We start from the raw sequence: 25398 nt of genomic DNA, 5'->3' as shown, positions 1-25398 counted from the left end.
GGCGTGGCAGCGCCCCCTACCCCGCTGGGCGTTGATTGCCTGCGGCGCCGCGCCGCGCCAACGCGATTGGGTAGCGGCGCTGTCGCTCAGCCCGGGGGGCGGGGCCCGCGGCGCCGAGCCCGGCGCTGATTGGCAGCGGCGCCGCGCTGCGCCCTCGCGATTGGCCGGCGGCGCCGCCACTCCCTTGGGGGCGGGGCCTCGCGCCTCTCGCCGCCGCAGCCCCGTTCATTCATTCCCCCACCCGCCGGTGCCGGGGCGGCGGCGATGAACCGGGCGGCCGGGGAGCAGCGCCCAGCCGCGCCGCCGCCCCGCTGCCCTCGCAGCCGGCCCCTAGCGCGGCGGGCTGGGCCGGGGGCCCCGACGGGCCGGGGGTAGCGCGGCGGGGGCGATGCGGGCTGCAGGATGCCGCGGCTGCCGGTGAAGAAGCTCCGCAAGCAGCTGAAGCTGCTGGTGCTGCTGGTGCTGCTCACCTTCGCCGGCTGGTTCACCTACCTCCACATCAGCCTGGTGCGCCAGGGCCGCGCCCTGCGCCTCCCCTTCGCCTACGGCAGAGGTAACGGGGGGGGAGGCGGGGGGACCACCCCCCCACAACCGGGGCGGCAACGGGAGGGTCCCTTCGCTCCCCACCACCCATCAGTGCGAAGCCTCGGGGGGGTTTGGGGTGTCCTCCGCAAAGGTGGGTGCTCCCAGAGCATCCCCCGGGCCCCGGCATCACCCAGCATCACACGGTGGGGTTCCCCGGGCACCCCCTCCCGGCCCCCGTCACCCCTCGGGGAGGTTGGGGTGACCCCCACGAGGTGGGTTCTCTCAGAGCATTCCCTGGGTCCCAGCATCCAATAGGTGGGACCCCCGCTTGCAAATCCTGTTGCCCCTCGGTGGGATTTGGGGTGTTCCCCCAAATGTGGAAGCTTCCCGAGCATCCCCCAGCACCCACAAGGTGGGACCCTTGCACAACCCCCATCACCCCTCGGTGGGATTTGGGGTGCCCTCCTGCAAAGGTGAGTGCTCTCAGAGCATCCCCCAGACCTCAGCATTCACAAGGTGGGACCCCCCAGGAACTCTCCCTGACCCCCATCACCCCTCGGCGTGAGGCCTCCATGATATTTGAGGTGTCCCCCCAAAGGCGGGTACCCCCAGAGCATCCCCTGGACCCCAACATTCACGAGGTGGGATGCCCCTTGGACATCCTCGCAACCCCTGTTACCCCTTGGTGGGATTTGGGGTGCACACCCCCCGTCATCGAGCCCTGGTGGGCTGGGATCCCTGGTAGGACCCTGACCCCCATCACCCCTCGGTGGAGTTTGGGGTGTCCCCCCAGAGTGCCCCTTGGCTGCCACTGTCACCCATCCACCCCTGGTGGGACCCCCATCCCACAGACTGTTTCCCACCCAAGGGGGTTTGGAGTGAGCGGGACCCCACTGCGCCCCGGTTTTGCACCTCCAGGGACCAGGGTGACCAGAGGGGACCCAACAGGGACCCCAAACCAGTCGGGGGGGGGGTGTTCATTCCCCCCCGCCTTGAGTGGCTCCGTCCTCATTTTTCCGCCCGCTGCCTTGGCTGCACTGACAAAGAAAACCATTTAGAGCCTCTGCTCGCTGCCTGGCAGGGGCGATCCCAGCCCTCCCAGACTTCCCAACGCTTTCCAGCCCGGGCTTTTCTGTTGGAAAGAAATTTTCCCTCCTCCATGCCTCAATTGATCCCTGGGGATGAGATCTGGGATGCTCCGGAGACACAGGCATGGGTGGTTGCCCTTCGTGAGGACTCATTCCTGGTTTCCCCCTTGCAGACCCCGTTGGGGCGGGATAAAGCTACACGGAATCTTTGCCAGATGGGACTTGAACCGCGATGTTTCTGTTTGGACTGAGCTCTCCTAACGGATTTGGTCCCCAAAAATGAGAAAGAAAGGAGAGTTAGTGGGCTTTTAGGCACAAACATCTTTCCCAAGCAGCTTGGAGCGGTTCTGGGGTGCGGTGAAAGCCAAAACCCAAAGTTTCTGACCGTAGCAGCGGTGGGATCCTCCGATTTAGGGTCTTTATGGTTAAATTGGGGAACTGGGGCTGAGAGGCACGGGGAGGTGGGGCTGTGGGCACTGCAGGGCACACCGCTTGCTCGCTGCTCCTCGGGTTCATGGAAGAGCCCCGACAGCAAACCTCTGCTCCCGATCTCCACAGTTATTTGGGTCTTACAGGGCCGGGTCCTTCGTCCTTCGAGATCTCATCCTCGGACAGGGGAGAGATGGGGCAGGATGGGTAGCCTGCGATGGCTGGGTGTGAAAACTGTGGATCGGGGTCCCTCCAGGCGTTGGGATGCAGTGGTGTGAGGGTGGGATGAGTTTTTCCTCCATGCCTTCATCCCAGGAGGATGCACAGGACGATGTCCGTGTTCCCTGCCTTCCCGGGGCACGTTTGGGTGCTGAGCCTGGTGGCCCTTATTCCTACCCCCTCCCTACGTGCCCTGCATCCCAGCCCATCCCTCGGGATGCTCTGAGGGGGCTGTAGGGAGCCTGTGAGCCGTGGGCAGATCAGAGTCCGGATTTGCGGAGCAAGAGGCTCACGGGAGGTGGGAAAGGAGATGGGAATGTGCAAAGGATGGGGACGGCGCGGGGGCATTGCGGCTTGGGAGGTGCCAGGTATGGACCGCACTCCAGCAGGGTTTTCCACTGCTCTGGCGACGAGGCTTGGATTCACCCTGTGCCATGGAGAGCACCGGCGTCTTCTGTGGCTGGGGTGTGGTGGGATGGGCAGTGGGAGCGCACCAGGGCTGGATCGTGCCCCTCTCTGCTGTCTGGGACCCGACTGCAGGGAAACGCTGCTCCTTGCCCTGGGATTTTCCAGTTGGTGCCTTAATCCTGGGTGTTTGGATCTCTTTTTGAAAGGACGGTGATGGAGAGGAGTTGGGAGGAGGCTGGCATTCACTCACACAGGGATGGACCCTAATCCTGCTGCTGCCACCCAGCCGGGATGGGAGAGCCATGGAGCTGATTTGGTTGGAAAAATATTGAAAGGAATTAAAAAAAAAAAAAAATATATATATATACACCTGAAGGGAAAAAATATAACGTTTGGTGTGCGAGTGCGGTAGAGGGGGAAGGGTTTGAGGCTGAGCTGTGCTGGAGGAGTGCTCCGGAGCATCCCTGTCTGCCCTGGGATGTCTCCCCTTCCCTTGTGCCGCAGCTGCCTTCGCACCGTGCTGGGCACAGAGCTCGCTTCCCGTGCAGTGGTGATGGGGTTGCTCCTCTCCATCGCTCCGCTGGCATAGGAGATGTCCCCGAAGCCGGTGGCGGAGCACGGCTGTTGGTGTGCGTTGCGTTCCCAACAGAAAGCAGCCGGTAACTGATATTCCCCGGGGCTTGGCGGGTGCCTCTGGGCTGGGGCAGGAGAAGGAGTCATTGTGTCCTTCTGGCTCTTGCGTCTCCATGGGGAGCTCTGGTGTGTCCTGGTCCCAGATCCCTTTGGATGAGGGGAACCCTTGTCCCTGGAGGGGGAGAGGTGACTGGGGAGGATGTGGGGCCCTTCGGCATCACTGCAAGGGGCTGTGACCCAAAAGGGGTCTGTAGTTTGGAGGTGACAATCGGTGTCTTGGCCACCAGCTGGCAGAAGGTGATGGAAAAGGGTTAATTACTCATTAAATGAGATGTCACCCAACAGATGTGATGTCCGGAGGCTGGAGAAGCAGGGCATGAGGCTTTTTGGGGGCTTGGGGATGTAAGTTGGGATGGACCATGGGGTCTGCGTGTGTTGGGGAGCACAGCGAAAGCCTGGGGTAGCATTTGGGGGTACACATGTCCCCTCAGCACAGCTGGCATCCACACGTGGAGCTGGAGCATCTGGGGGTACCTGTGTCCCCTTGCCCAGCCGGCCAACACACATGGAGCTGGAGCATCCGAGGGCTTGGTTGGGAATTGTGCTGGTGCTGCATCCCTGATAAAATGCCCCCCTCCTTTTCTTATCTTCTACAAGTAGATAATTACCCTTCTCTGCCTAATTGAACACACAATTCCTCATCTGAAATAATGAGGCCATTAGGGTGTTCTCCCGGCTGGAAACTGCTCGCAGTCAGTGGGTTGGAAATGCTGGCGTGCCAGGTGGAAGGGAAAAAGGAGAAAGAAAAGGAAGAAAGGGGAAAATATCACAGTGAAAATAGGATCTGGCTTTTAGCAGGGATGTGGGGCTGTTCCTGGGGCTGCTCCCAATCCATCCTGCTCCTGGTGCTGGTGCTGCTGCTGCTCCTGGTTGTGGTCCTGCTCCTCATTCTGCTCCTGCTCCTGCTTCCCAGAGTGGTCCAGGGGGTGCGATACCGCAGTGGTGCTGGCAGCCAGGTTCCAGGAGGGCTTTGCAACTGGGGGGGACGCAGGATCTGTGCTGGACGGTGCTAAAGCCAATCCATGGCCAAAACGGGGTCACTGTGGAGGAAAACCCAGCCGGGTTCTCGATACCACGAGGACTGGGTCTGGATGTGTGCATCTTTGTGAGCTTTGGTACGCGGGAGCAGGGACGCCCCTCGGCTGTGGTCCAGGGGGTCCCCAAGCGCTCTGAGTTGGAGGCAGCGATGGGGTGGGAGCTCTTGGTCCTGCTCAGCCCATCAGCTCCTGCAGAGCCCTCGCCCGTCCCTCCTTGGAGACTCGTCCTTCGGGAGCTCACGTGCCGGGAGAGTTGGAGGGAGGAGGTTTGGGATGGGGCAGCAGTGTTTACCCTTGAACAGCATCTCCCGGACAGAGCGCCTGCGATGTCATCTTTGCTTTTAATTGGGAGGCTGAAACCCGCTGCAAACAGCCGTGGACTTCATTCCTTTTGTCAGGAATGCCAGGAGCAGGTAGGGAAGGGGATGAGAAAGAGCCCTTTGAAGAGGAGCAGTGGGATTTCATACAGTTGTGGAATGGTTTGGGTTGGAAGAGACCTTAAAGCCCATCCAGTTCCAACCCCCTGCCATGGGGGGCCGGGTGCTGCCTTCCTCCCTCTTGGCATCGCCCTGCTCTCCTAACCCTGCTGGAAAAGGCTGCTTTTCCCAGATGGACGCACAGTCCTGGTGCCAGGGATAAAGCTGATCCCATCCCTGCTGCCTAAAGGAGGTTTGGAGCCAGGGGACTGGGCTGGTTTTGGTGTCACTGGTTCCGTTTCTCCGGTCAGGAAGCGCTGAGCCTCCTCTTCCTCGCCCGGATTGCCTTGGGCTCCGTGCCCTGCTCCGCTCGGGTGTCCTCACTGCCCTGAATCGGCCCTTTGTCCAGACCCGCTCGGAGCCAGCCAGACGGAAAAGAGGGTGAGTGGAGGGAGAAGCGAGCCCTGTCTGTTGGCCGGGAGGGGCGGTTTGGCAGGGGGTGGAGGACAAATATGGGAAAATGTTGGGAATCACTTATTTTTTGTTAACACAGCAGCACGGCTGCCTCTCGACATCCCATGGCATCACCTCCCCCTGCCTGACCGCCGCTGAATCCTCTGGCTTGGGCATCCAGGAAGGGGTCTCCGAAAAGGTCCCTTAAAGCCGGGGGGAGGCAGGGAAGCGCAGGGCTTGGTGGTGAACGGAACCCAGTGGGTTGCGCCGGTGTGGTTTATCCGCGACGCTGCCCTCCCGTTGGCGCTAATTTGGGGGGCTGGGGGCTCGCCGTGCTGCCCCCACCCCTGGGACGGGGCCTGATCCTGTCTCTGCTCCTGCCGGAGCCAATCCTCTTGCCTGCAGCCGTGGCGGTGAGGCAGGGTGTGAGGGGAGCCTAAAGCCAACCCCATATCCAGGGAAAAGGGCTTTGTAACCCTTCGTAAGGGCTGGGTGGGAGCAAATCCCTGGGGATTCACCCTGGTGCCCCAGGATCTCTGGCACTGAGCATGCAACAGCGGGAGCAGAGATACGGCTTTATTTTGTGGAATCATGGAATGATTTGGGTTGGAAGGGACCTCAAAGCCCACCCAGTCCCACCCCTGCCATGGGCAGGGACCCCTCCCACTGGATCAGGGGCTCCAAGCCCCATCCACCCTGGCCTTGAACCCCATCCCTGGGGTTCAGCAGCCACCACTGCTCTGGGCACCCTGGGCCAGGGCCTCCCCACCTGAACAGCAGAACATTTCTGCCTAAGATCTCATCTCAACCTCCTCTCTTTCAGCTCAAAACCATTATTTCTAGGGATGCTTTACCCTTTGCTTCACCCTCTGGGAGCTGAGTGCGAGAGCAAGGAAAGGCTCTTGTGGGCGCGTTCGTCGCTCCGGTCCCTGCAGAACCCCCGGGTCCCGGGCGGAGGGGGTGGTTTCAGCACGAGTGTCTGCGCAGGATGTGCCAGTGGGTCCCTCTGGACCTCTGTGACAGCAGAAATAGAGGAGAGCAAAGCGCTCTGTCCCTTTATCGCTCCTCAGCCACGGAGGCTCTGCCAAGACCTGGCAGCTGGAGTCCTTTTGAAAACATGAAAACCGACATAAAACAAACCGGTAAAAATTGTTCTCCATCCCCTTCAACGCGGGTGTTTGATGTCAGTTGTTCCCTGCACTGTTTTCCTCCTCTTGGGGCTTCGTTTGAAGTCTCCTTCAGCGGCAGAGCCGCGGCTGCTCTGCAGCGAGCCAGGAGTACCGCTCTCCTCCGTGGCTGGGAGAAAAGGCAAATCCCTACGGAAGGGGCTGTGGAAAGCCAGGTCCTTTGGGCACATGGCATGCTGTGACCAGCAGGAGCTGGGCAGCTTTCAGAGCATCCCGGCGAGGGCACCAGGGGATCCACAGCTCTGCTCATCCAGCACAGCATCCCGAGGGATCCGGTGTGACGGGGACCGTGGCTCGCTGGCCATGTCCGCCTCAGGGATGTGGGGAGGTGAGCGCGTCCTGAGCTGGGAGCTGGCTGCTGTCACAGCCCTCTCCGTGCCACCGGCGTCAAAGAGGCGATTGAGGGAGTGCGGAGTGGCCGAGGGGCAGGCGGGTCCCGGTGAGCCGGCACTGGGCACGGCAGCGCGATGCGGAGGAGGTGCCCTGAATCCCACCCAGCGTGTGCGTTTGGGAACTCGGGGCTGGGTTACATCATTTCTCTTCTTGCTGCCTGAACCCAGGCACTTGGTGTCCTTTAGGGTTTGTTTTGGGGGGAAAAGAGGGAGAAGAAGGGTCCCTCAGCAGTTGCTGGAGGCTTCTCCTGAGGGAAGAAGTCCCAGCCCTGAGGCCCAAGGGCTCAGCATCGCGCACCAGGACACAAAGCCTGGACTCTGAGGATGGAAGGTGCTGTGAGGTCCTGGGCAGTCCTCCGCTGGCTCCATCCATTCCATACGCGGCTACGAGATGGCTGAGACCAACCCATCCCACCCAACTTTTGTGTGGGAACCTTCCCTTGAGCAGCAGGAGCTTCTTGGGGCCAAGTGTTCAACTGGAGGGCAGCAGCTGGGGATGTCGGGAATCCCAGCCCTGATCCTTTTGCAGACACGTCCTGATCCATGCCGAGGGAGCTGGGCTTGCTGGGCTGGGGCTGGGTTTATCCCGGGGAGTCTGGTTTGGGAGCAGGGTGGATGAGAGCAGAGCTTGCTCTCAGCAAGTGGTGCTTTGGAAACAACTGGGAGACGCGGGAGGAAGCGTAAGCGAAGGGCATCTCTGCCCGTGCTGGAGTGTTTGGAAAGGGTCCAGGAAGCTGCAGGAGAAACCCCGGCTCCGAAATCCACCCGAAGAAAGGGGCTGTGTTCGGGGCAAGCGAGATGCACGCTGCCAGCCGAGGAGAAGGGAGGTGGGAGGAAGGGGTTTTGCTGCGTGAAAGGCGCTCTGTGCTTCCCAGCGGAGCGGGGAGGCAGCGCGAGGGGGTGGGAATGGCCAGGAGAACGGGATAACTCTTCTCTTCCAGGCCGGCATCACCCTGGGCTCTGCGCCCTGCGGTGGGGTCGGTGCTTGGTCCCTTGCACTCGTGGTCTCATCCCGAGGAGCTCCTGGTCTGGAGGCCGTGGTGACTCAGAGGCAGTTGGCGCGATGGAGTGGAGTGAGCATCTCCTGCCCCCGACTTGTGCTGCTCTGGAAGCATCGGCGTTGCTCCCGCGCTCGCTGGGGGAAGAGCTTTTGAAGCATCCCTGCCGAGCATCCCCCCGGTAACGCCGCCCCCCCTCCCTCGTCCTCCAGACCTCCCCAGCCCCTCACCCCTGCCACCCGCCTTTGTGCGGCTCTTTCTGCTCCTTGGAAGAGAGAAAGCGGCAGCTTAGCAGAACGGGGCTGGCTGGGGGTGCTGGGGGGGAGCTGGGCTGGGCGCGGCCGCTGGGTGCCCCAGGACGGTGCGGAGAAGGAAGCCAAGCCGAGGGTGAACCAAACCCCCCTCCCTCCCAGCACTGCTCTCCCCTTCTCTTCTCGTCCCCCTGACCTGCTTCTCTCTCCAGGGTGAGGTTCATACCGAAGGGGCTCGGTTTGAGGGGCACAAAGGGATGCTTGCGGGTGCGAGGTGACGGCCTTTCCCTTGTCAAGGACAGGATTTACCTCCCGTTCCCGCACAGGCTGATTAGCATCTGGGTGTGTGGCTGCGGCTGCCCTTGTTCCTACCCAGTGTTTAAACTGCAGGAGAATAAACAGCGGTGCAGAAGCCTGGAAGCCTTTTTCCAGGGCTTTGCTCCTCTGTTTCTGCTCCACCTGGGACGCCGGTGCCCCTCGGAGTGAGCGCTTGCCAAGAACAGAGAGGGTTTTTTGCTGAAGATGCGCAGGTTTTGAGCCTCGGTGTTACCAAAACCAGGTCAGAGCAGCAGTGGCACTGAATTTCAATGCAAATGTGGAGAACAGCCCTGTCCTGTTCCTTTGCGGTGCCTGAGGAGTTGTGTGAGCTTGAGAGGGTCCTGGGTGAGGATGGAGGGAGCAATGGGGATGGAGACCGAGCCAGGAAGTCATGCCTTTGGGTCTTGAGAGCCTCCTAGGATGGAGCCTGCACAGCCTCGATGCGGGCAATGTTTTCTCCCCACTTTTGGTCCAATTTATATCAAATAATCTCTCCAGTGTAGCCCAGTGCCTTATGGAAGGGTGCGATACCCAGAGGGGAGGATGAGGGAGAGGGACCACATCCCGCTGTCCGCTGGGGATGCAGCCGGGGCTGCTGGTGGCCCCGGTTTGCTGGCCAGGACCCGGGGCTCGGCAGCAGCGGTGTGAGGGGGAGGTTACGCCGTCCCAGCGTCAGGGCTTGCAGCGTGGCACCGCAAACAGATGCCGAGCTGGCAAATCCTGTGGGAGAGAGACCCTGCGTGTGTCCTGCCGAGCCAGAAACTGCATCCTGTCCCTTGGGAGCATCAAACAGCTCATGGCTGTGATTAATCCACAAACCAGAGGTGATTATGCTGTCCCCAGTGCTCCATGCGGGAGCAGCGGCACTGATGCCTCAGCACGGCAGGAATTGGCTTTATTTCCACATCTGTGCTGGCAGGAGCATCCCTAGGAGCGACAGGAGCCTCGGGAGCGCAGGAGGCAAACGGAGAGTGCTGGATGTGGCCACTCCTGCCTGCAGTGCTCCCCATCACCCTCCTCAGGAGGAGACGCGGGGATGAGGCTGGCGAGGGGAGGAGGGAGGCAGGGAGCTGCCAGGAGCGCGCCGGAGCTGCCAGGGGCTGAAGAATGGCTGAGAGCAGAAGAAGGGGCTTTAGAGCTTAATTTCCTGTCCCTGCACTGGGGATGGGATTTGTGCTGCCATCTCCAAGGAGATGCTGGCTGCGCGGCCGCTGGAATACTAATGGGCTGCGAGGCGAGTGGCTGGGGGCTCCGGGGGCGCCCCAAGCACCTCCTTGGCCAGACTGGGGGGTCTGAAGCCACTCCAGCATCTCCCGAGGCTGTTTTGCTCTGGGGGAGTGGGAGCCCCCCAGGACTTGGTGCTGGGGGCAGGAGGGGGTGGAGGGACGGGGGGGCTCCCGCTGTGTCCTTGGGGGGTGGTGACCCCTTTGCCGTGATGCTGGGGAACAGCTGGGGTTGCGGATTGGATTCTGGGGGAACCCAGGGATGTTCGTGGTGGAGGCTCTCAGCCACTCGCTTCGAGCACCACATCGAGCTTCCATTGGCGCTGGTTTGAAACGGGGATGCTGGAAGCGATGGTTGAACCATGGCAGTGGTTTTAATGCTAAGAAGAGAGAGTGGTTTGAAATAAACCCTCACAACCCGAGGAGGATGGGTGTGAGGTGCAGGGAGGAATCCATAGATTGGGAATAATTAATGCAGCGCATGGTAACGAAGGCTGCTAGTGAAGTCTTTGTGATGGTGCCTTTAGTTGGGGAGGATGGGTTTGGGGGGCTTGGAGCTGAAGGATACTCTAGGAGAGCCAGGGAGCAGGGATGTCCCCGACGGTGAGATCCCACCGGAGATAATCCTGGCCACCATTCACGTCAGGAGCCACAATCTGGAGACTGTGGGGGTGTAATTAAACCTAATGCTGATAAGCTGCTGCTTAGGACAGATGTAATGAGGTGAATCGCAGCCAGAGCCCCTGCCATCATCCTTTAGGATTTCCCTGTCTGGGGGCAAGAGGCTTTCCCCAAACAAAGAGCCGTGTTGGGATGAGGAGGACGCGGGAGGTGGCTGTGGTCTCACTCCTTCTGCTGCTCCCCTTGCAGATGGTGAGAAGCTGGTGGAGGTGACTGATCCCGGCAGGCGGCCGGCGGCGGCATCGGCACGTCAGAGGAAAGCCGAGGACTCCAGCGAAAGCCATGAGGAGGAGCTGATGGTAATGGAAGAGTGGGAGCGTGGCTGGGTGGGAGAGGATCCGTGGAGGTCGCTGGTCTGTGTCCTCTGGCCAACATGGCCCACTAGAGCAGGGCGCTCCAAGCCTGGGCCAGCTGAGCCAATCCAAGGATGAGACAGCACAGCCGCTCCGGTTCTGCTCAGCAGCACTTGTGGCGGATCAAAAACCCCCTAAAATCCCACTGAAATATCTCGTGTTGCGCCTTGTGCCTCCTGCCTCATCACTGTGCTGCTCTGGGAAGGACCTAGCGTTGTAGAACCATGGAATGGTTTGCATTGGAAGGGACCTCCAAGCCCATCCAGTCCCACCCCCTGCCATGGGCAGGGACACCTCCCCCTGGATCAGGGGCTCCAAGCCCCATCCCACTGGACAATCCCTGCTCTGATCCCTCCCAGCCCCTTATGAACCACGGACAAAGAGGGAAAAGGAGGTGCCTGGAGAGGGCACAGAGTGGTGCAGGGGGAGGGTGGAGGGAGACGGCAGGAATTGCATCTAGGCTTTCCCTGGTAGGAGGGTGGATCTTTCCAACAGGTGTGGGACAATTACACCACCTCCCTAGTAACAGCTTCCGAGGCCACCCCTCCCCTCCTCTGTTACGCTAGTGAGTTCATTTAGGCAAAGTTTGCCAATTATTTCTTATTAAGAAGAACGAGGGGGTGTGCTTTGTGGATGCTGTGCTTCCCACCTGGGCTCGGAGCCAGGCTCTGCGTTCCAAGAGGGTTGGCTCTGCTCTTCAGGGTGGCACGGTCCTTCCCTCCTTGGCCAAGGCCATGGAAGACGATGTTGGTGGACCCTTCTGGGACAGGCAGCAGGGATGTCCGTCCCTCCTTGATCCCTGCCCCGGCGCGGGCTGGTGTTGCGTGTGGGCACCACTGGGATGCCAATGGGCTTTGACTCCAGCCAGGTCCTTGTGTGACTGGCACAGCTTCCATCACACCGAGCGAGGGACAAGGTGCCAAGTCAGCGCTCCCTTTGGAGATCTCGGTGCCTCTTCCTTCCCCACGTGCTCGCTGCTCCCTCATCCGCAGTCCCTGGGGCGGGATGGCAGAGTTGGGACAGTGCCCATGGGATGATGTGGGTTTGCTCCAGCTGCCAGCGCGGTGGAGGAGGAAGATGCTCCAGGCAGGCTCCAGGAGTACCCGGCTCTTCCTTGCCACTCGTCACCCTTTTGGCAGGCTGGGGGCAGCTCCACGCTCATCTCATCCCTCTAAATTACAGGACACGATCGATCAGATCCACCTCATCCCCTGTAAAGGAAGAGCGGGAGCAGGAAGTATCTCGTTTCCCTGTGTGGATGCAAAGGTTCCTTCTCCTCTTTTGGAGACGCAGCCCATGATGCTCCCTTTCCAGCTGCCTGTCAGCCCAGGCAAACGTGGCTGAACAGAAGCCTCTCTGTTTGGGAGCAGGTTCTCTCCTTGGCAGAGGAAGGGAAACGAGTTTAGCTGGAACATTTTGGAACTCCACTCCCCAGGACACCTTGCCAACATTTCTCTGCCTCCTCCTGCCCCTGCTTTCTGTTGCCGTTAGCCTGGAAAGCTTTCACCTCCGTTTGGCTGCACTTGGCATCCCTAATGAGATGTTTGGATCTAGGCTGACCTCCTGCAGGTGTGGCCGGGCTGGTCATGATCCCCACCGTCTCATCTCTATTACTTCCTTGGCAGGGCGACAGGCAGGACTGGGACGGATGGTTTTCCCGAGGCCAACGGTCAGACCAAGTCACCGCACACCCCAAACTCAACCTGACCAAGCAGGCTTTGCCCTGGAATGAGCAGGTGGGTGGGCAGAGGATGATGGAGCAGGAGGAAGAGGAGGTCTCAGGAGGAGAATGAGGTCCCAGAAGGGGAAGGTCTCTCCTTGGGTTCCTGCAGCCCATGGCTCCGCAGCGTGCCAGGCTCCAAGGCACCTCCAGCTATCCTCATCCCCGCTCTCCATTACCCACCCTGGAGGTTCTGCCTGGTCCTGGGTCGAGGTGGTGCCCACGAGGATGGGTGTGCGCCAGCCCCCTCATCAGTCTGCATGGGCGTGCAAGGAGACATCTTGCTGCGTGTCTTCTCCAGATGGGTCCATGCTGCACCCGTCTCCTGGTGGTGGCTGTGTGCCACGGGATGGATGCTGGGAGCAGGTGAAGGATGGGGTTGAGCTTTTGGTGCCGTATCCAGAAAACATCCCTTGTCCAAGTGTGCTCGGACCTGAAGGAGCAGCAGGAGGGTTATCTCCTGGGGTTGGTGCATGGATGGGAGCTCAGCCCTTCCACAGCGTCACGTAGGGCTTGACATCCATGTTTATCCTGCACTACTGCTGTTCTTGGGAGGTAAGGTGGAATGTGAGGAGGACATCCCACTGATCTCCTTCTCTCCTCCCACAGTACAAAGGGAAGGCAAACCTGCACGTCTTCGAAGACTGGTGTGGAGGGGCTGTCAGGCACCTGAGGAAGAACCTCCATTTCCCGCTCTTTCCCCACGTGAGTCCCGGGCCTGATGGCAGTGGGAGGCTCCACTCATCCCTCTCTGTGTGCTACTGGATCCCCACTGGCTGTGGGCTTGGTCCTCAAGAGCTTTACTTGCAGGGTTTGGTTCAAGACAGGTGATTCCCAGCAGAGCAGGGATGACGTGGGTGGTGATGGGACCTCCATGTCCTGGTGCCAGGGGCACGGGAGCCCGCGATAACAAGGAGGAGATGGGCTGGGTGATGTTGGTGCAAGGCACGAGCCTGAGCATGACCTGTCTGTTCTTTCCTATCTCCGTCTCTCCTCCGCAGACCCGCACCACAGTGAAGAAGCTGGCCGTGTCGCCCAAGTGGAAGAACTACGGGCTGAGGATTTTTGGCTACATCCACCCCTTCAAGGATGGTGAGTGATGGAGCTCAGCCTCTTCTGCCCCTGCAGCAATGTGGAGGAGCCGTCTCCTTCCCCCTTCTCAGGCCACGTGAGGACAGAAAGGCTCTTGGAGACAGTGCCCAAACCCCTGCTCCCAGGCAGGAGGGGCCTTCTGGAGCAAAGACCCTTTTCCCTGGTTGCTCCAAAGGGAGGCAAAGCCCTGGTCCCACCCAGAGCCACGACATGGGGTCCAGGGTGGCTCCATCACCTCCACCCATCCCTCCCTGTTTCCCCATCTCGCAGTGAGGCTCTGGGGCTGAGCCCACGCCACCGGTGCTGCTGTATCCCTCTGTGCTCACCTTCTCCTTTGCGCTTCGCAGGGGATTTCCAGTTTTCCGTGGCGTCCGATGACAATTCCGAGTTCTGGCTTAGCTCCGATGAGAGTCCATCCAACGCCCGGCTGGCTGCGTTCGTGGGCAAGGTACCCGTCATTGTCCTCAACCCTCTGCTTTTCCTACACCAGGGATGCTTGGGATCCCACCAAGAGAGGGTGCCTTGCTCCCCACTCCCAGCACACTGATGACCATCCCGACCATCCATTTCAGTTCAATCCCATTTCTGCGCTGGCCAGGCCCAGTCTGTTCTTCTGAAGGACCATCTGCCTCTTGGTCCCATCCTTGTTGTAGCTACCAAAGTCCCAGAATGGGAGATGTAATATTTGCCCCGGATTTTCTGGGCGGTGACTCCTGTAACTGGAAACTTTGTGGTCCATCATTGCAGACGTGCGTTTTGGGCGTCTTGGTGTTGGCCAGTGATGTGTTCTTGTGATGGGATTGGGAGCTGGGGACAAGCAGGCCCCAGGACTGAACTCTTGGGGTATCTCCTGCCTGGAGAGCCTTTCTGCAGTGTGGCAGAGGGACTGGTGGAGTTGGAAGAGAGGGTTTGGGCCTCCTGCCCTGGATGCTCTCACACGCTCCTCTTTCCCTCCCCAGCTGGGCACCGAGTGGACGGCGCCAGGCGAGTTCACCAAATTCAGCTCGCAGGTCTCAAAGCCTCTCCGGTGAGTGTGTCCTTGCTCCTGCTGCCCATCCTGGGTGGATGGGGACAGGGAGACATTGCTGCTGGCCTCACACTGACTCTGACCCGTTCCTTCTCCTCCCCAGGAGGAGACCCCGACCTTGGGCTTTTCCTAAAGGGTGTGCGGGTTCTGGGTGGGACAGGAGCTCATCCAACTGTGCCCCCGTGGCTTGAAGGGGCTGAGGGCTGCAGCCACCTCTGCAGACAACGAGGTGGGGACGGAGCATCCCCCAGATCTCATGAAGCTTCTCTGCAGTGGGAAGGGGGAGCAGATGCCCACACCCTGCTGCTGGTCTCCTTGCCCCAGGAAGGTTTAGCCACGCGTGAGCAAGACAGAGAGGGGTTCCTGAGATGGCTTCTCCAGCAGAGGAGCTCCCGGAGCCCTGGCAGAGAGGCAGCAGCCAGCGCAGCGATAGTTTCTAACTGGCTTCTTCTCCTCTCGCCCAGCCTCATGTCCTCCAGGCGCTACTACTTCGAGCTGCTCCACAAACAAGACGACCGGGGTTCAGACCATGTGGAAGTTGGCGTGAGTAAATGCCCTCATCCCGGCCTCCTTTCAGGGCTTGTCCTGCCAAGAGCTGGAGCTGGGGCTTTTCCCGGTGTGTGCTAAAATGCTTTAACCTGGAGCAAAGCCAGGATTCCCCCTCCCTCAGCTGCCAGCGGCACAGTCTGCAGAGGGGATGGAGTTGTTGTCGCTCTGATGGAGCTGGGGCTCATCCCCACTTCTCCCGGTGCTGTTCCTGCGCAGCTGTTCTTCCCTTGTGCTCCGGTGGTGGATGCTAACAGAGCAGCCCCTCTGCTCCGGGCTCCAGTAGCAATGGGATGCCCAGCTCCGCACGGCCAGTGCCATCCCTCCTTTCTCCTTGGCCTCCTGCAGGAGCTCTGGCAGAGGGAAAGCCCTCGATGGGTTCCTTCTCGGAGAGCTCATTGCCACAGCAAGGAGAGATCAGAGCAGGGAGGTGCCAGGCCACCATGTGGAGCAGCAGCCCACCTTGCGTTCCAGGGGCAGTGGTGGGAGAGAGCTGAGGTGATGGAGTTGGACCCCTTTTTTTCCTTTTCCCCCTTGGAGATGCCAGGAGTTTCAAATCTGGACTTGGCTGCCTTGGCTGCACAGCCCTGGCAGAGCCCGCAGCGTGTGTGTCGGGAGGGGAAGCTGTTGGCTCCTTAGCAAAGGTTTCCTCTCTCCCAAGCGCTCATTAATCACTGGAGCCAGACTGGTGCCAGCAAAGCATCGGAGAGGCTGACAACACCCCTTCCTCGCCCTCCCGGGGCTTCAGCTCCATCCCGATAAGATCTGCATTGCTACGTGAAAAACAAATAGACGGGGGAGATGTTTTTGTGCTGGAGGGAGGGAGGGAAACCTTTCAGATGTTCAGTAAGAAATAACAGCAAGAAGAAAGCAGGACCCTAATGCATCTCCCCCTGCGGGGATCAAAGGGCTTGTCCGGACAAAGGCTTGGGACACGCTTTTAAGATGTGTGTGGTTGAATGCAGGCAGGCAGCTCCGAGGACCCTGAGGCCACTGTGCAGTGTGCTCAGGTGGCCAAGAAAGCCAACAGCATCTTGGCTTGGATAGCCATGGGGTGGCCAGCAGGAAAAGGGAAAGGATCGTCCCCCTAGACTCGGTGCTGGTGAGGCCACACCTCGAATCCTGGGTTCAGTTTTGGGCCCCTCACTTCAAGGACATTGAGGGATTGGAGCGTGTCCAGAGAAGGAAACGGAGCTGGGGAAGGGGCTGGAGAACAAAGGTTCTGGGAGTGGCTGAGAGCCCTGGGGCTGTTTAGTCTGGAGAAGAGGAGGCTGAGGAGAGACCTCATCGCTCTCTGCAGCTCTGAGGGGTTCAACGCCCACGTAGACATGGCATTTAGGGACATGGTTTAGTCAGCACAATGGGATCGCGCTGGTGGTTGGACTGAATGAGCTGAGAGGGCTTTTCCAGCCGTAATGATTCCATGGTTCTAATGCCATCTCCTCTGCTGTCCGTGTGGGCTCAGGCAGCAGCAGAGCCAGGCGTGGGGAGGACAGGAGGTGCTGTAGGGCTTGGCGTGCACCGGCTGTGGTTCAGGTCCTTGCTGGGTGCTGTGCTCCATTCCCGAAGGCTGCAGGGGAGCAGCTGCCCCGCGCCCGGCACCGTCCGCGCCCTCCGAGGTGGGGTGCGCGGCTGCGCTGCCTCAGGGGTGTTGGGGATGCTGCGGCAGGGCTGGCGCTGGCCATGAAGGACCGTGGGGGCCGTGCCAAGGGGGAAGCAGCGTGAGCCTGTGTCCCGTCTGCAGGAGCCATCCCCTTTCCGGCCACACAGGGGACACCTGCGAACCCCAAATCACCTGGGGAGAGGCAGGAGATGGGCCAGGATGTGTGCTGGGACAGGAGCGCTCCTCGCTCCTCTCCTGCAGGGTCGGGGCTGGAGTCAACACAGGCGAGTTTCTGGGAGCCGAGGGTGGTGGAGGACCTGTCCTGCAGTGCCTGGGGGGGCGGCCGTATCCTGATCCCCTGCTGCCCTCTCACTCAGTCTCCATCTCCTTTTGTTTTTCCCTAGTGGAGGGTTTTTCTCCCCAGCCTGAAGTTCGAGGTGATTGACTCGTCCTACATCTCTCTCTACACCGGTAAGAGTTGTGTGCGTTCACCACGGCAATCCGGCTCCCGAGGGGCTGCGTGGGTCGGTGCGGCCGGGGAGAGCGGCACCAGGGCCTGGGAATGAAACCAGGTCCTGGGAAAGCAGCTCCTGGGGGAAGATCTCAGCCTCTCAAACTCAGCTGAGCTTCTCCTGGGTGTAAGAAGGGCAGCAGTGAGGAGGGGGGATGCTAGGAGTGTGCCACGACCTTTTTAGAAGAGAGAGGATGTGCCATGGAAACGGAGCTCTCCCGCTGCTCCAGCCTCGTCCCTGCGGATGAGAACATGGAGCGCTGGCTCTCTGGCCTGGCCCTGAGTTATGAGGAGCTGTCACGTCAGCAGGGATGGATGGCGCAAGCTTTAATTAAATCTATAGATCTTCTGCTTCCTGCCCCTTCCCTGGCAGGAAGAAAGGATTTGACAGATGAGTCCTGCCCCAGTGCTCAGCACCGGTCATCAAACACGCCCGGGAAGGTGTCGATAAGGCGGGAGAGGAGGCGGCAGGCAGGGATCAATGGGGAGAAGAGGGATGGAGGGGGATTGCTGGCATTGACACCCGTGAGATTGATGATGTGCAGATAAATTCCGCCCCGCCCCGGCTGCTTTCCCTCTTTCTGCTTCTCTTTCCCACTTCCCGGTTCCATTGGACCCCAGCATCCTGGGGTGAAGCCCTTTGCTTCACGAGGAGCCCATCCCGTGGTGTGGGGGCTGCCAGCAGCACTCGGAGCATCCTCCTTCCATCCCGTTTTCCATGGGGTGCAGCCCAGTCCCAGCACCTGCACAGAGGCATCTGAGGAGCCTTTGCCTCCCACAAGCAGAGGAATTTGGGGTCAGGAAGGGGGTTCCTGCTTGCTTCAGGACCTGCCTGTTTCCCCACGGCTCGCTGGTACGGGGGGCAGGCAGCTGCCACGCGTGGCTGAGGTGACCAGAGCAAGGTGACCTCCCTCCGGGATGTCTGGGTGATCGCCAGGGGCAGCACGGCACCCTCATCCCTGAGCAGGAGGAAAAGCTCACGTTGCAGTTACCTGCACCTCTGTAGGGATGAACGCTCAGGGTTTAATTCCTGTGTCCTTGGGAGTTAAAGCCCCGGCACATTCCCACCCTTTGTCTCTCAGCATCTGCAGAGAGGCTGCCTGACTGAGATCAGTTTTACCGTTGTCCTCTCGTGCTCATTAGCTGATGGCAATAATCATTAGGCTGATTAGTCACCAGGTCTGCAAGCGGGTGAAAGGGCTGGAGGGTGCAAATGCATCGGCTCCCCTCGTTCTCCTGGGAGCAGGAGGGATCCGTGTTCCTCCAGGTCCTCTTGGTGGGAGGGATGGAGAGGTTGGGAGGTGCCATCTCAGAGGGTGCTCCTAGGCCAGTGCTCTGTGTGCCCATGGGCTTCTGCCCCTGTCCTCGCCTCCCCCAGATGAATCATCCCTGAAGATGAACCATGTGGAGCACATCCCGCAGACCTTAGCTAGCCACAGCGGGAGCTACCTCTGGGAGGCCCAGCAAGACGAGCACGGGGCCGACATGCTGAAGCTCGACCCTAGGGACACCTTCTTCCTCAGTAAGTGGCTGGGACTGGACCTTTTCACATCTCCAGGGGATTTGGGGGAGAAAAAAGGCAGGCAAAAGAGGACATGGCTGCCAGGGCCACCCAGAGCATCCCTCCTACCTTCTGCCCATCTCCTGGATTGGGGCATCTCTGCTGGCTCAGTGATGGGCAAGCTGAGATGGTTTGGGCTACCTGGTGGTAGGACATGGTTTGAGGTTAAGCAGCAGCTTCTTCTCCTTAGCCCCAGCGATCGAGGCCTCCCGAGTGGAGAACGTGCTGGTGCCCTGTGCCTACAGCCCCACCTACGTGGTGAAGGACTTCCCCATCGCCCGCTACCAGGGCCTGCAATTTGTAAGTGCTTCCGTGTGATGAGGACGGGGCCGCACTCCCATGGGAGACACGGCAAAGCCGAACGCTTCGCCCCCACCCCAGGGCAGGGATGTTCCCACTTGGTTAAAATCCAGGAGAAGACGTCCCTCACTGGAGGATCAGGCTGAGCTTTGCCATCTTGACCTGAAGGGGCTGAGTTAAAGCCCTGTGGGGTGTTTGAGATGCTGGGGGTCACTTTGCTGTTGGGGGGCGATGCTGGTGGCCTCGAGTCCCTGGCTCCTAGCCCTGGTGGCCCTTCCCTCCTTGGAGCGAGCCTGCTCTGCGCAGGGGTGACAGCAGTGCGGTCACCTCCCCAGGTCTACCTCTCATTCGTGTACCCCAACGACTTCACACGCCTCACTCACATGGAGACGGAGAACAAGTGCTTCTACCGGGAGTCACCCCTCTACCTGGAGAAGTGAGTGCTGGGTGCCGCGCGTCGGGTGGAGCGAGGATGGGGAGGACGGGACCAATGCCAACAGGGTGCTCAGAGCTGGAGGGACGGTGCTGGGACGATGCAGCCTCTGCTGTGTGTCCCCACGCTCCATCCCCCGTGGAAGGGCCACCTCCAGGCTGGCTCTTTCCCACCTCTTGGGCCGTAGCAGCTTGAGACCTGGCAGCGCTCCTGGATTTGGGAATCCCAGCTCCCTTCGGAGCCGGGCTGTGCCCAGGTGCCTGCTCTGCAGTCAGGGATGTTCCTTGTGTGGGTGTGAGCACGTCCCTTTGCGCGTTCCCCCCTCCCTTATCTCTGCGCCCTCCTCTTTCCTCTCTGGCTCCCAGGTTTGGTTTTTATAAGTACATGAAGATGGATGAAGAGGAGGAGGATCCGCGCCACCGAGCGTTTCTCTTCCTCAGCCCCGACAGTGAGTCCCCGCTCCCGCTGGCGCCCTGCGTGGCTCTCCCCGCCCTGGCACGAGGCAGAGCTCCGGCAGCCTCGCTCGGCCGCTCGGCGATGCGGCTCAGGACGCCTGCAGGAGGGCCGGGCTGCGGGGAAAAGCGCCTCCGAGCTGTCCCGTGCACACCGTTGTCACGCATCCCGCTCAGCTCAGCCACAAAGTGGGAGGTGGGAAGAGGGGTTCGAGGGGTGAGATTCGCCCTCCCTACTTCTGGAAGCATCTCCTGGGTGGCGGCTGGACAGGACCAGAGTTCGTGGGGAGTTGGGGATGCTCATGGGAACCCACTAGGAGCTGGGATGGTCAGAGCCTGCCTCGCCATCGGTTTGTGGCTTGGCAAAGCCCTGGCAGGCTCGGTTTGCTCCCGGATGGACTAAGAGTGGTGCCAAGACGTGGCCAAGGTTTGGAGAGGTTACCGGGCAGAGTCTGGAGCTGCCAACCCTGGTGGACATCAGTCAGTGCCCCAGACTCTCCGTTGCCCTCACCCAGCACATTAATCCCTTGCCTTGGACAAGGGTTGCCTCCTTGACTTGGGCCACTATGGGGTTGTGCCAAGTGGCCAGGACCCTCAGAGTGCTTATCTCTGACTTTATGACCTAGATTTCCTCGAGGAGGAGGAGGAGGAGGAGGAAGGAGTGGACAGCCCTGAGCCCACAGACCCGCCTCCTGAAGCCAAGAAGAGCTTTGGGCCGGTTCCCGGAGCCAAAGGGAAAGAGACCCCGCTGGTCACCGGGGACTATGGAGACAACCTGGACTATTACAGCTTTCGCCGCAAGCGGGGTCAGGCCCGGGACAAGGTGACCACTCCTGGACAGACAGGAAGATGGAGCACATCCCACCAGGCCAGCGCCAGCCCAGCGGCCAGCCCCGAGGAGCTCCGTGGCGAGGAGGACCTGGGCCCCGTGCCGGAGCGGGTCCGTGGGCGGGGGCTCAGTTGGGTTCCCCAGGATCCTGTCGAGGAGGATGAGCTGGGGCTGCTGACGTCTTCGAAGCGTGCAGGGACTCTGAGCCTCCAACCCCACCACTCTGTTCCCATCTTTGGGGGCAAAGCCAAAACGCCAGGTCCCAGCCAGGCCTCGGCAACCAGGGAGGACACGAAGCTCCAGAAAGCCCAGGAGAAAGTCTACGTGACCAGGCTGCAGCCGGGGAAGCGCAAAGCCCCAGCCCAGGAGACGGTGTTCCCTGGCATCTTTGTTTACCCAAAGCCTCTGAGGAAGGTCCACCTTCGCTCCAGGACCCCTCAGAAGCATCTCGTTACCTCCAGCAAGCACCGGGCCGTCCCTGGCCGCCGCACGCCCTGGCTCCTGAGCAACATCTCCAAGGAGAAGGACCCTGCCAGGCGGAAGAGCACGCGGGCAGGTGGCAAGAGGTGGGAACATCAGCCCAAGCTGGGGACTGAGCGGCGGGAGCTGCCCGGCCTCCTCACCCTGGGGACCGAAGGGCTCTTCAGCCGGGAGACCCGTGAGGACACGACTCCTGCCACGGGCAGGACAGTGGCCACCACTGATTACAACTCCTCTGAGGCGACTCGCTCAGAGGGGACACGGGTGACATCCTTTCTGAAGATGTCAGAAACAACAGCGTCCCAGCAGGAGGAGGGAAAGGGCCAGGAGGAAGAGGAGGAGGAGGAAGAAGAGGTGTCAGACTATAGCTACGAGACCGGGGATCTGCAGCAGAGCTGGCTGGAGGACTCAATCAACTGGCAGAGGACGTTCAGTGTCAGCTCAGTGGACTTCGAGCTCCTGCGCTCCGACTGGAACGACCTGCGCTGCAACGTGTCAGGCAACCTGCAGCTGAGTGAGAGCGAGGTGGTCGACGTGGTGGCACAGTACATGGAGAAGCTCAACGAGAAGAACGGAGGGTAGGGAGGGAGCAGAGCAGGGGAAGGAGGTTGGGGTGACGCACCTTCACCCCATTCCTTGGGGCCGGGTGAGCTGGATGGTGGGTTCAAACATCTTGAGCAAGGGAGCATCGGGGAGCAGAGCTCACAGTGGTGGTGCTTTCAAGTGCTTCTTTCCCTGTAGCATCTACACCCTTCTGAGGATCATCAACGTGGAGAAGCGGCGAGACACGGCCCGGGGTAACCGTTATCTGCTGGAGCTGGAGCTGGCGGAGCGGGGCCAGCGGACGGTGCGGCTCTCCGAGTACGTCTATGTCCTCTTGCACCAGGGCAAGCAGGATGACAGCGCCGAGGCCAACCCCGAAGGGCCAGCCCTGGGGGCTACCGAGCCCCAGCCCAGCACCTGGAGCATCCTCTACGGGAGACCTGTCCTGTGCCGGCCCCTGCGGCTCAGCTGGAAGCAGGACGTCATGGTGCACTTCGTGGTACCCGGTAGGTGACAGTGGGATATGCCTCTCCAGGGTCTCTGCAGCTCCCTCTGCCCTCAGCATCCTCCAGCAGGAGGAAGGCCACAGCTTTGCTCCCCTGTTGCATCCTCCAGGCTGGCCCAAGGTGGGGGAGATTCTCTCTTCTCATAAGATGCTGAGGTTGTCCCTTCTCATCAGAAGGGGCATTGGTTTGGATGGGGCAAGAGGTGCTCATAAGACCTCCGTGCTGAGCCTGAGGGATGTTTGTGGCTGTTTCTGGCAGTGAAAAACCAAGCCCGCTGGGTCCAGCAGTTCATCTCGGACATGGCCCAGCTGTACAGGGTTACGAAGGACGCCAACTTCAACGTCATCCTGGTGGACTTTGACAGCGATGACATGGATGTTGAGAAGGCCCTACGGGAAGCCCACCTGCCCCGGTAACCCACCCCAGATGAGCTCCAGGTCCCATCCTGTTCCTCCCAAGGCTGCCAAGGGCTCCTCATGGTGGGACAGACGCACCACTCCTTCCCCAGCCCGGGTCTCTCCCTCGCTGCCCCTCTCCTCCTCCTTTTAGGGAGTTTAAACTCATTTCCCACCTGGAGGAAACAGGGATGCAGAAACCTCTGCCAGTGTGAGGGGACTGAGCTCAAGTTGTAGGCACCTGCCCGCCTTCTGAGAAGGTCCCCTCTCCTCATCGCTGGTCCCCGTCCCCCTCTTGGCTGTGTCCCTTTCAGTCACCACCACCAACCCCACTGTTCTCTCTCCTCAGCTATCAATACCTGCGGCGCACGGGGAACTTTGAGCGCTCGGCGGGGCTGCAGGCTGGCGTGGACACGGTTGAGGTGAGGAACCAGCTCTCACCTTGGTGCAGCCCTCTCCCGGCGCTGCTTTGCCCTGATCCTCCCGTTCGTGTCTGTTCCCTCCTGCAGGATGGGCACAGCATCGTGTTCCTCTGCGACCTGCACATCCATTTCCCCCCCAACATCCTGGACAGCATCCGGAAGCACTGCGTGGAGGGGAAGCTGGCCTATGCGCCCATCGTCATGAGGCTCAGCTGTGGCAGCTCCCCACGGGAGCCCAACGGTAAGGGGCATCCCCTCTGCTGTGACCCCTTCCCAGCTGGAAAACATCCCCTGCCTGCCCGTGGAGAGCCGCGGCGCTGGGGCTGGGTCACAGCCGGGCTGGGGCGCACGCGAGGGAGGGCTTTGGTTTGCTCCACCAGGTGGAAGGTCAAGCCTGGGGTGCTGGGTGGGATGTCCCCAAAACTGGGCTGTCACCCAGTGCAACCCCTCAGGAGGTGGCAGTGATGGGGATGGACCTGAGGGGGGGAAAAGGGTTGGGAGGAGGCATTCTGGTGGATCTCAGAGAGCGTGGAGAGCACAGAGGTGATGGATTTGGGTTTTAGCGTTCCCTCTCCTCATTGGTTTCCCCCCCTCCAGGCTACTGGGAGGTGAACGGCTTCGGCCTCTTCGGCATCTACAAGTCGGACTTTGACCGTGTGGGGGGGATGAACACGGAGGAGTTCCGAGACCGCTGGGGTGGGGAGGACTGGGAGCTCCTGGACAGGTGAGTCTGGGGGTCCTGCAGCCCCACAACCCCCAGGGCAGGGCTGGGCCCATGGATCTCACAGCATCCTGGAACAGTTTGGGTTGGAAGGGATCTCACAGCCCATCCAGTCCCACCCCCTGCCATGGGCAGGGACACCTCCCGCTGGATCAGGGGCTCCAAGCCCCATCCAACCTGGCCTGGAACCCCCCCAGGGATGGGGCAGCCACCACTGCTCTGGGCACCCTGGGCCAGGGCCTCCCCGTCTGAAGAGCAAAACATTTCTGCCTAAGATCTCATCCCAATCTTCCCTCTTTCAGCTCAAAACCATTCCCCTAATCCTCTCCCTGCGCTCCCTGGTCAAGAGCCCTTCCCCAGCTTTCCTGCAGCCCTTTTCCATACTGGGAGGGTGCTTGGATTTGGGTGCATCCCTTGGGAAACGCTCTCTTTTTCTGGCTCCCAGCTGGGGTGAGGTGGTGGCGAAGGGGCAAAGCCTCACTTTCGGGGCCGGATCCTGAGTGCCGTTCCCTCCATCTGGCCGCAGGGTCCTTCAGAGCGGGCTGGAGGTGGAGCGCCTGCGTCTCAGGAACTTCTACCACTACTATCACTCCAAGCGCGGGATGTGGAATGCCCGCACCAAGAAGCCACCCAAGGAGTGAGCGCCCCGAGTCCAGCCCGCAGCTGCCCACCCCTCACGCCCGCCGGAGACGCCCGCCCGTCCCCGACCGCAGTGCTGGCACAGGGCCACCCGTAAACGAAGCGCGGTTATTCTGGGGAGGGGGGGAGCGGGGAGGGAGAAAGCGGGTGGTCTTTTTTTAAGGGTCTAATTTCTTAGTCAGAAATGAATTTATTAACTCATTAGCACTGGGACAAGGGGCGTCCTGGGAGAGGGGACCATCCCGAAGCCGGCGGATCCCTAGGGCTGTGCTGGGCTGGCGATGCCGGAGGTGGAAAAGTGGTACCTGAGCTCGCAGCCAGCGCCCACCCTGCACCCCTTTGGCTGGGTCACTCCCCAGATTCCCAGCACGTTGTCCCTGTGCCTGAGCTGAGCTTTTTGTGAGGCAGTCGGTACCGCCAGGAGTGAACGGGACTGCCCAAAGCCTCCTGCTCCCCTCGCTGGCATCCGTGGAGCCACCGCGGAGGGGAAAAGGGGTTCAGCTCTGCCCTGCCACGTGGGGACACGGCGCTGCGGTACGGGCTGGTGGCAGAGCCCTTGGCACTGGGCTGGCATTGCCTCTGCCCCAGGGGAGCCAGGTTGGGATGGAAAGGGCAGAGCGTGGAGCAGGTACAGGAGCAGCGGGAGAGCGAATGATGTTTCCAAGCTAATTTCTGTGAAATTATGAGGTAGGAAGCTGTTTTCAGGAAGTTTTGTCTGTCTCGGTTGTTTTTTTTTTTATTATGGAGAAATAAAATCGATGTCTTGGCTGGGATTTCCTTCCCCGCCTCCACCACCCTCGTGCCTTGGTGGGATGCGGTCCCCAGCCGGTGTGGGGCAAGAAAAGCCAGGTTGGACACTGTCCCTCGCTGCTTCCAAGCCCTGTGGCGGTGGCAGCTGGCCATGAGGATGCTTTTGCCTGCTTGAAGTCACGGCTGCTGTTCCTGAC

At 60.6% G+C, this 25398-nt stretch overlaps 1 protein-coding gene across 2 annotated transcripts; it reads left to right on the top strand.

Moving 5' to 3' along the window:
- Positions 1-222: 222 nt before the first annotated feature.
- Positions 223-25188, top strand: B4GALNT4 (beta-1,4-N-acetyl-galactosaminyltransferase 4). Of its 2 annotated transcripts, none has more exons than XM_054068697.1 (20): positions 223-553; positions 10508-10617; positions 12297-12407; positions 13001-13096; positions 13393-13483; positions 13831-13931; positions 14443-14510; positions 14975-15053; positions 17064-17130; positions 18549-18692; positions 18922-19031; positions 19367-19467; positions 19830-19912; positions 20543-21803; positions 21967-22274; positions 22533-22686; positions 23019-23091; positions 23179-23332; positions 23689-23815; positions 24339-25188. In XM_054068697.1, exons 1-20 carry the CDS (start codon positions 403-405, stop codon positions 24451-24453), a joined length of 3504 nt encoding a protein of 1167 aa, XP_053924672.1. In that variant the 5' UTR covers positions 223-402; the 3' UTR covers positions 24454-25188. The 2 variants fall into 2 exon arrangements, with proteins under 2 accessions (XP_053924672.1, XP_053924673.1); XM_054068698.1 differs by lacking the exon at positions 223-553 and adding an exon at positions 4377-5256.
- The last annotated feature ends 210 nt before the right edge of the window (positions 25189-25398 follow it).

The sequence above is a fragment of the Cuculus canorus genome, chromosome 5 (genome assembly GCF_017976375.1).
Source record: "Cuculus canorus isolate bCucCan1 chromosome 5, bCucCan1.pri, whole genome shotgun sequence".
Classification (NCBI taxonomy): domain Eukaryota; kingdom Metazoa; phylum Chordata; class Aves; order Cuculiformes; family Cuculidae; genus Cuculus; species Cuculus canorus.
This window is presented reverse-complemented; position numbering and strand designations above follow the sequence as displayed.

Excerpts from the sequence above, each read along its gene's own strand:
- B4GALNT4 (XM_054068697.1), top strand. The coding sequence starts at position 403 with ATGCCGCGGCTGCCGGTGAAGAAGCTCCGCAAGCAGCTGAAGCTGCTG. Across the intron at positions 10,618-12,296 it reads GCCATGAGGAGGAGCTGATG|GGCGACAGGCAGGACTGGGA; the intron begins GTAATGGAAGAG and ends CTTCCTTGGCAG. Across the intron at positions 17,131-18,548 it reads CTACATCTCTCTCTACACCG|ATGAATCATCCCTGAAGATG; the intron begins GTAAGAGTTGTG and ends CGCCTCCCCCAG.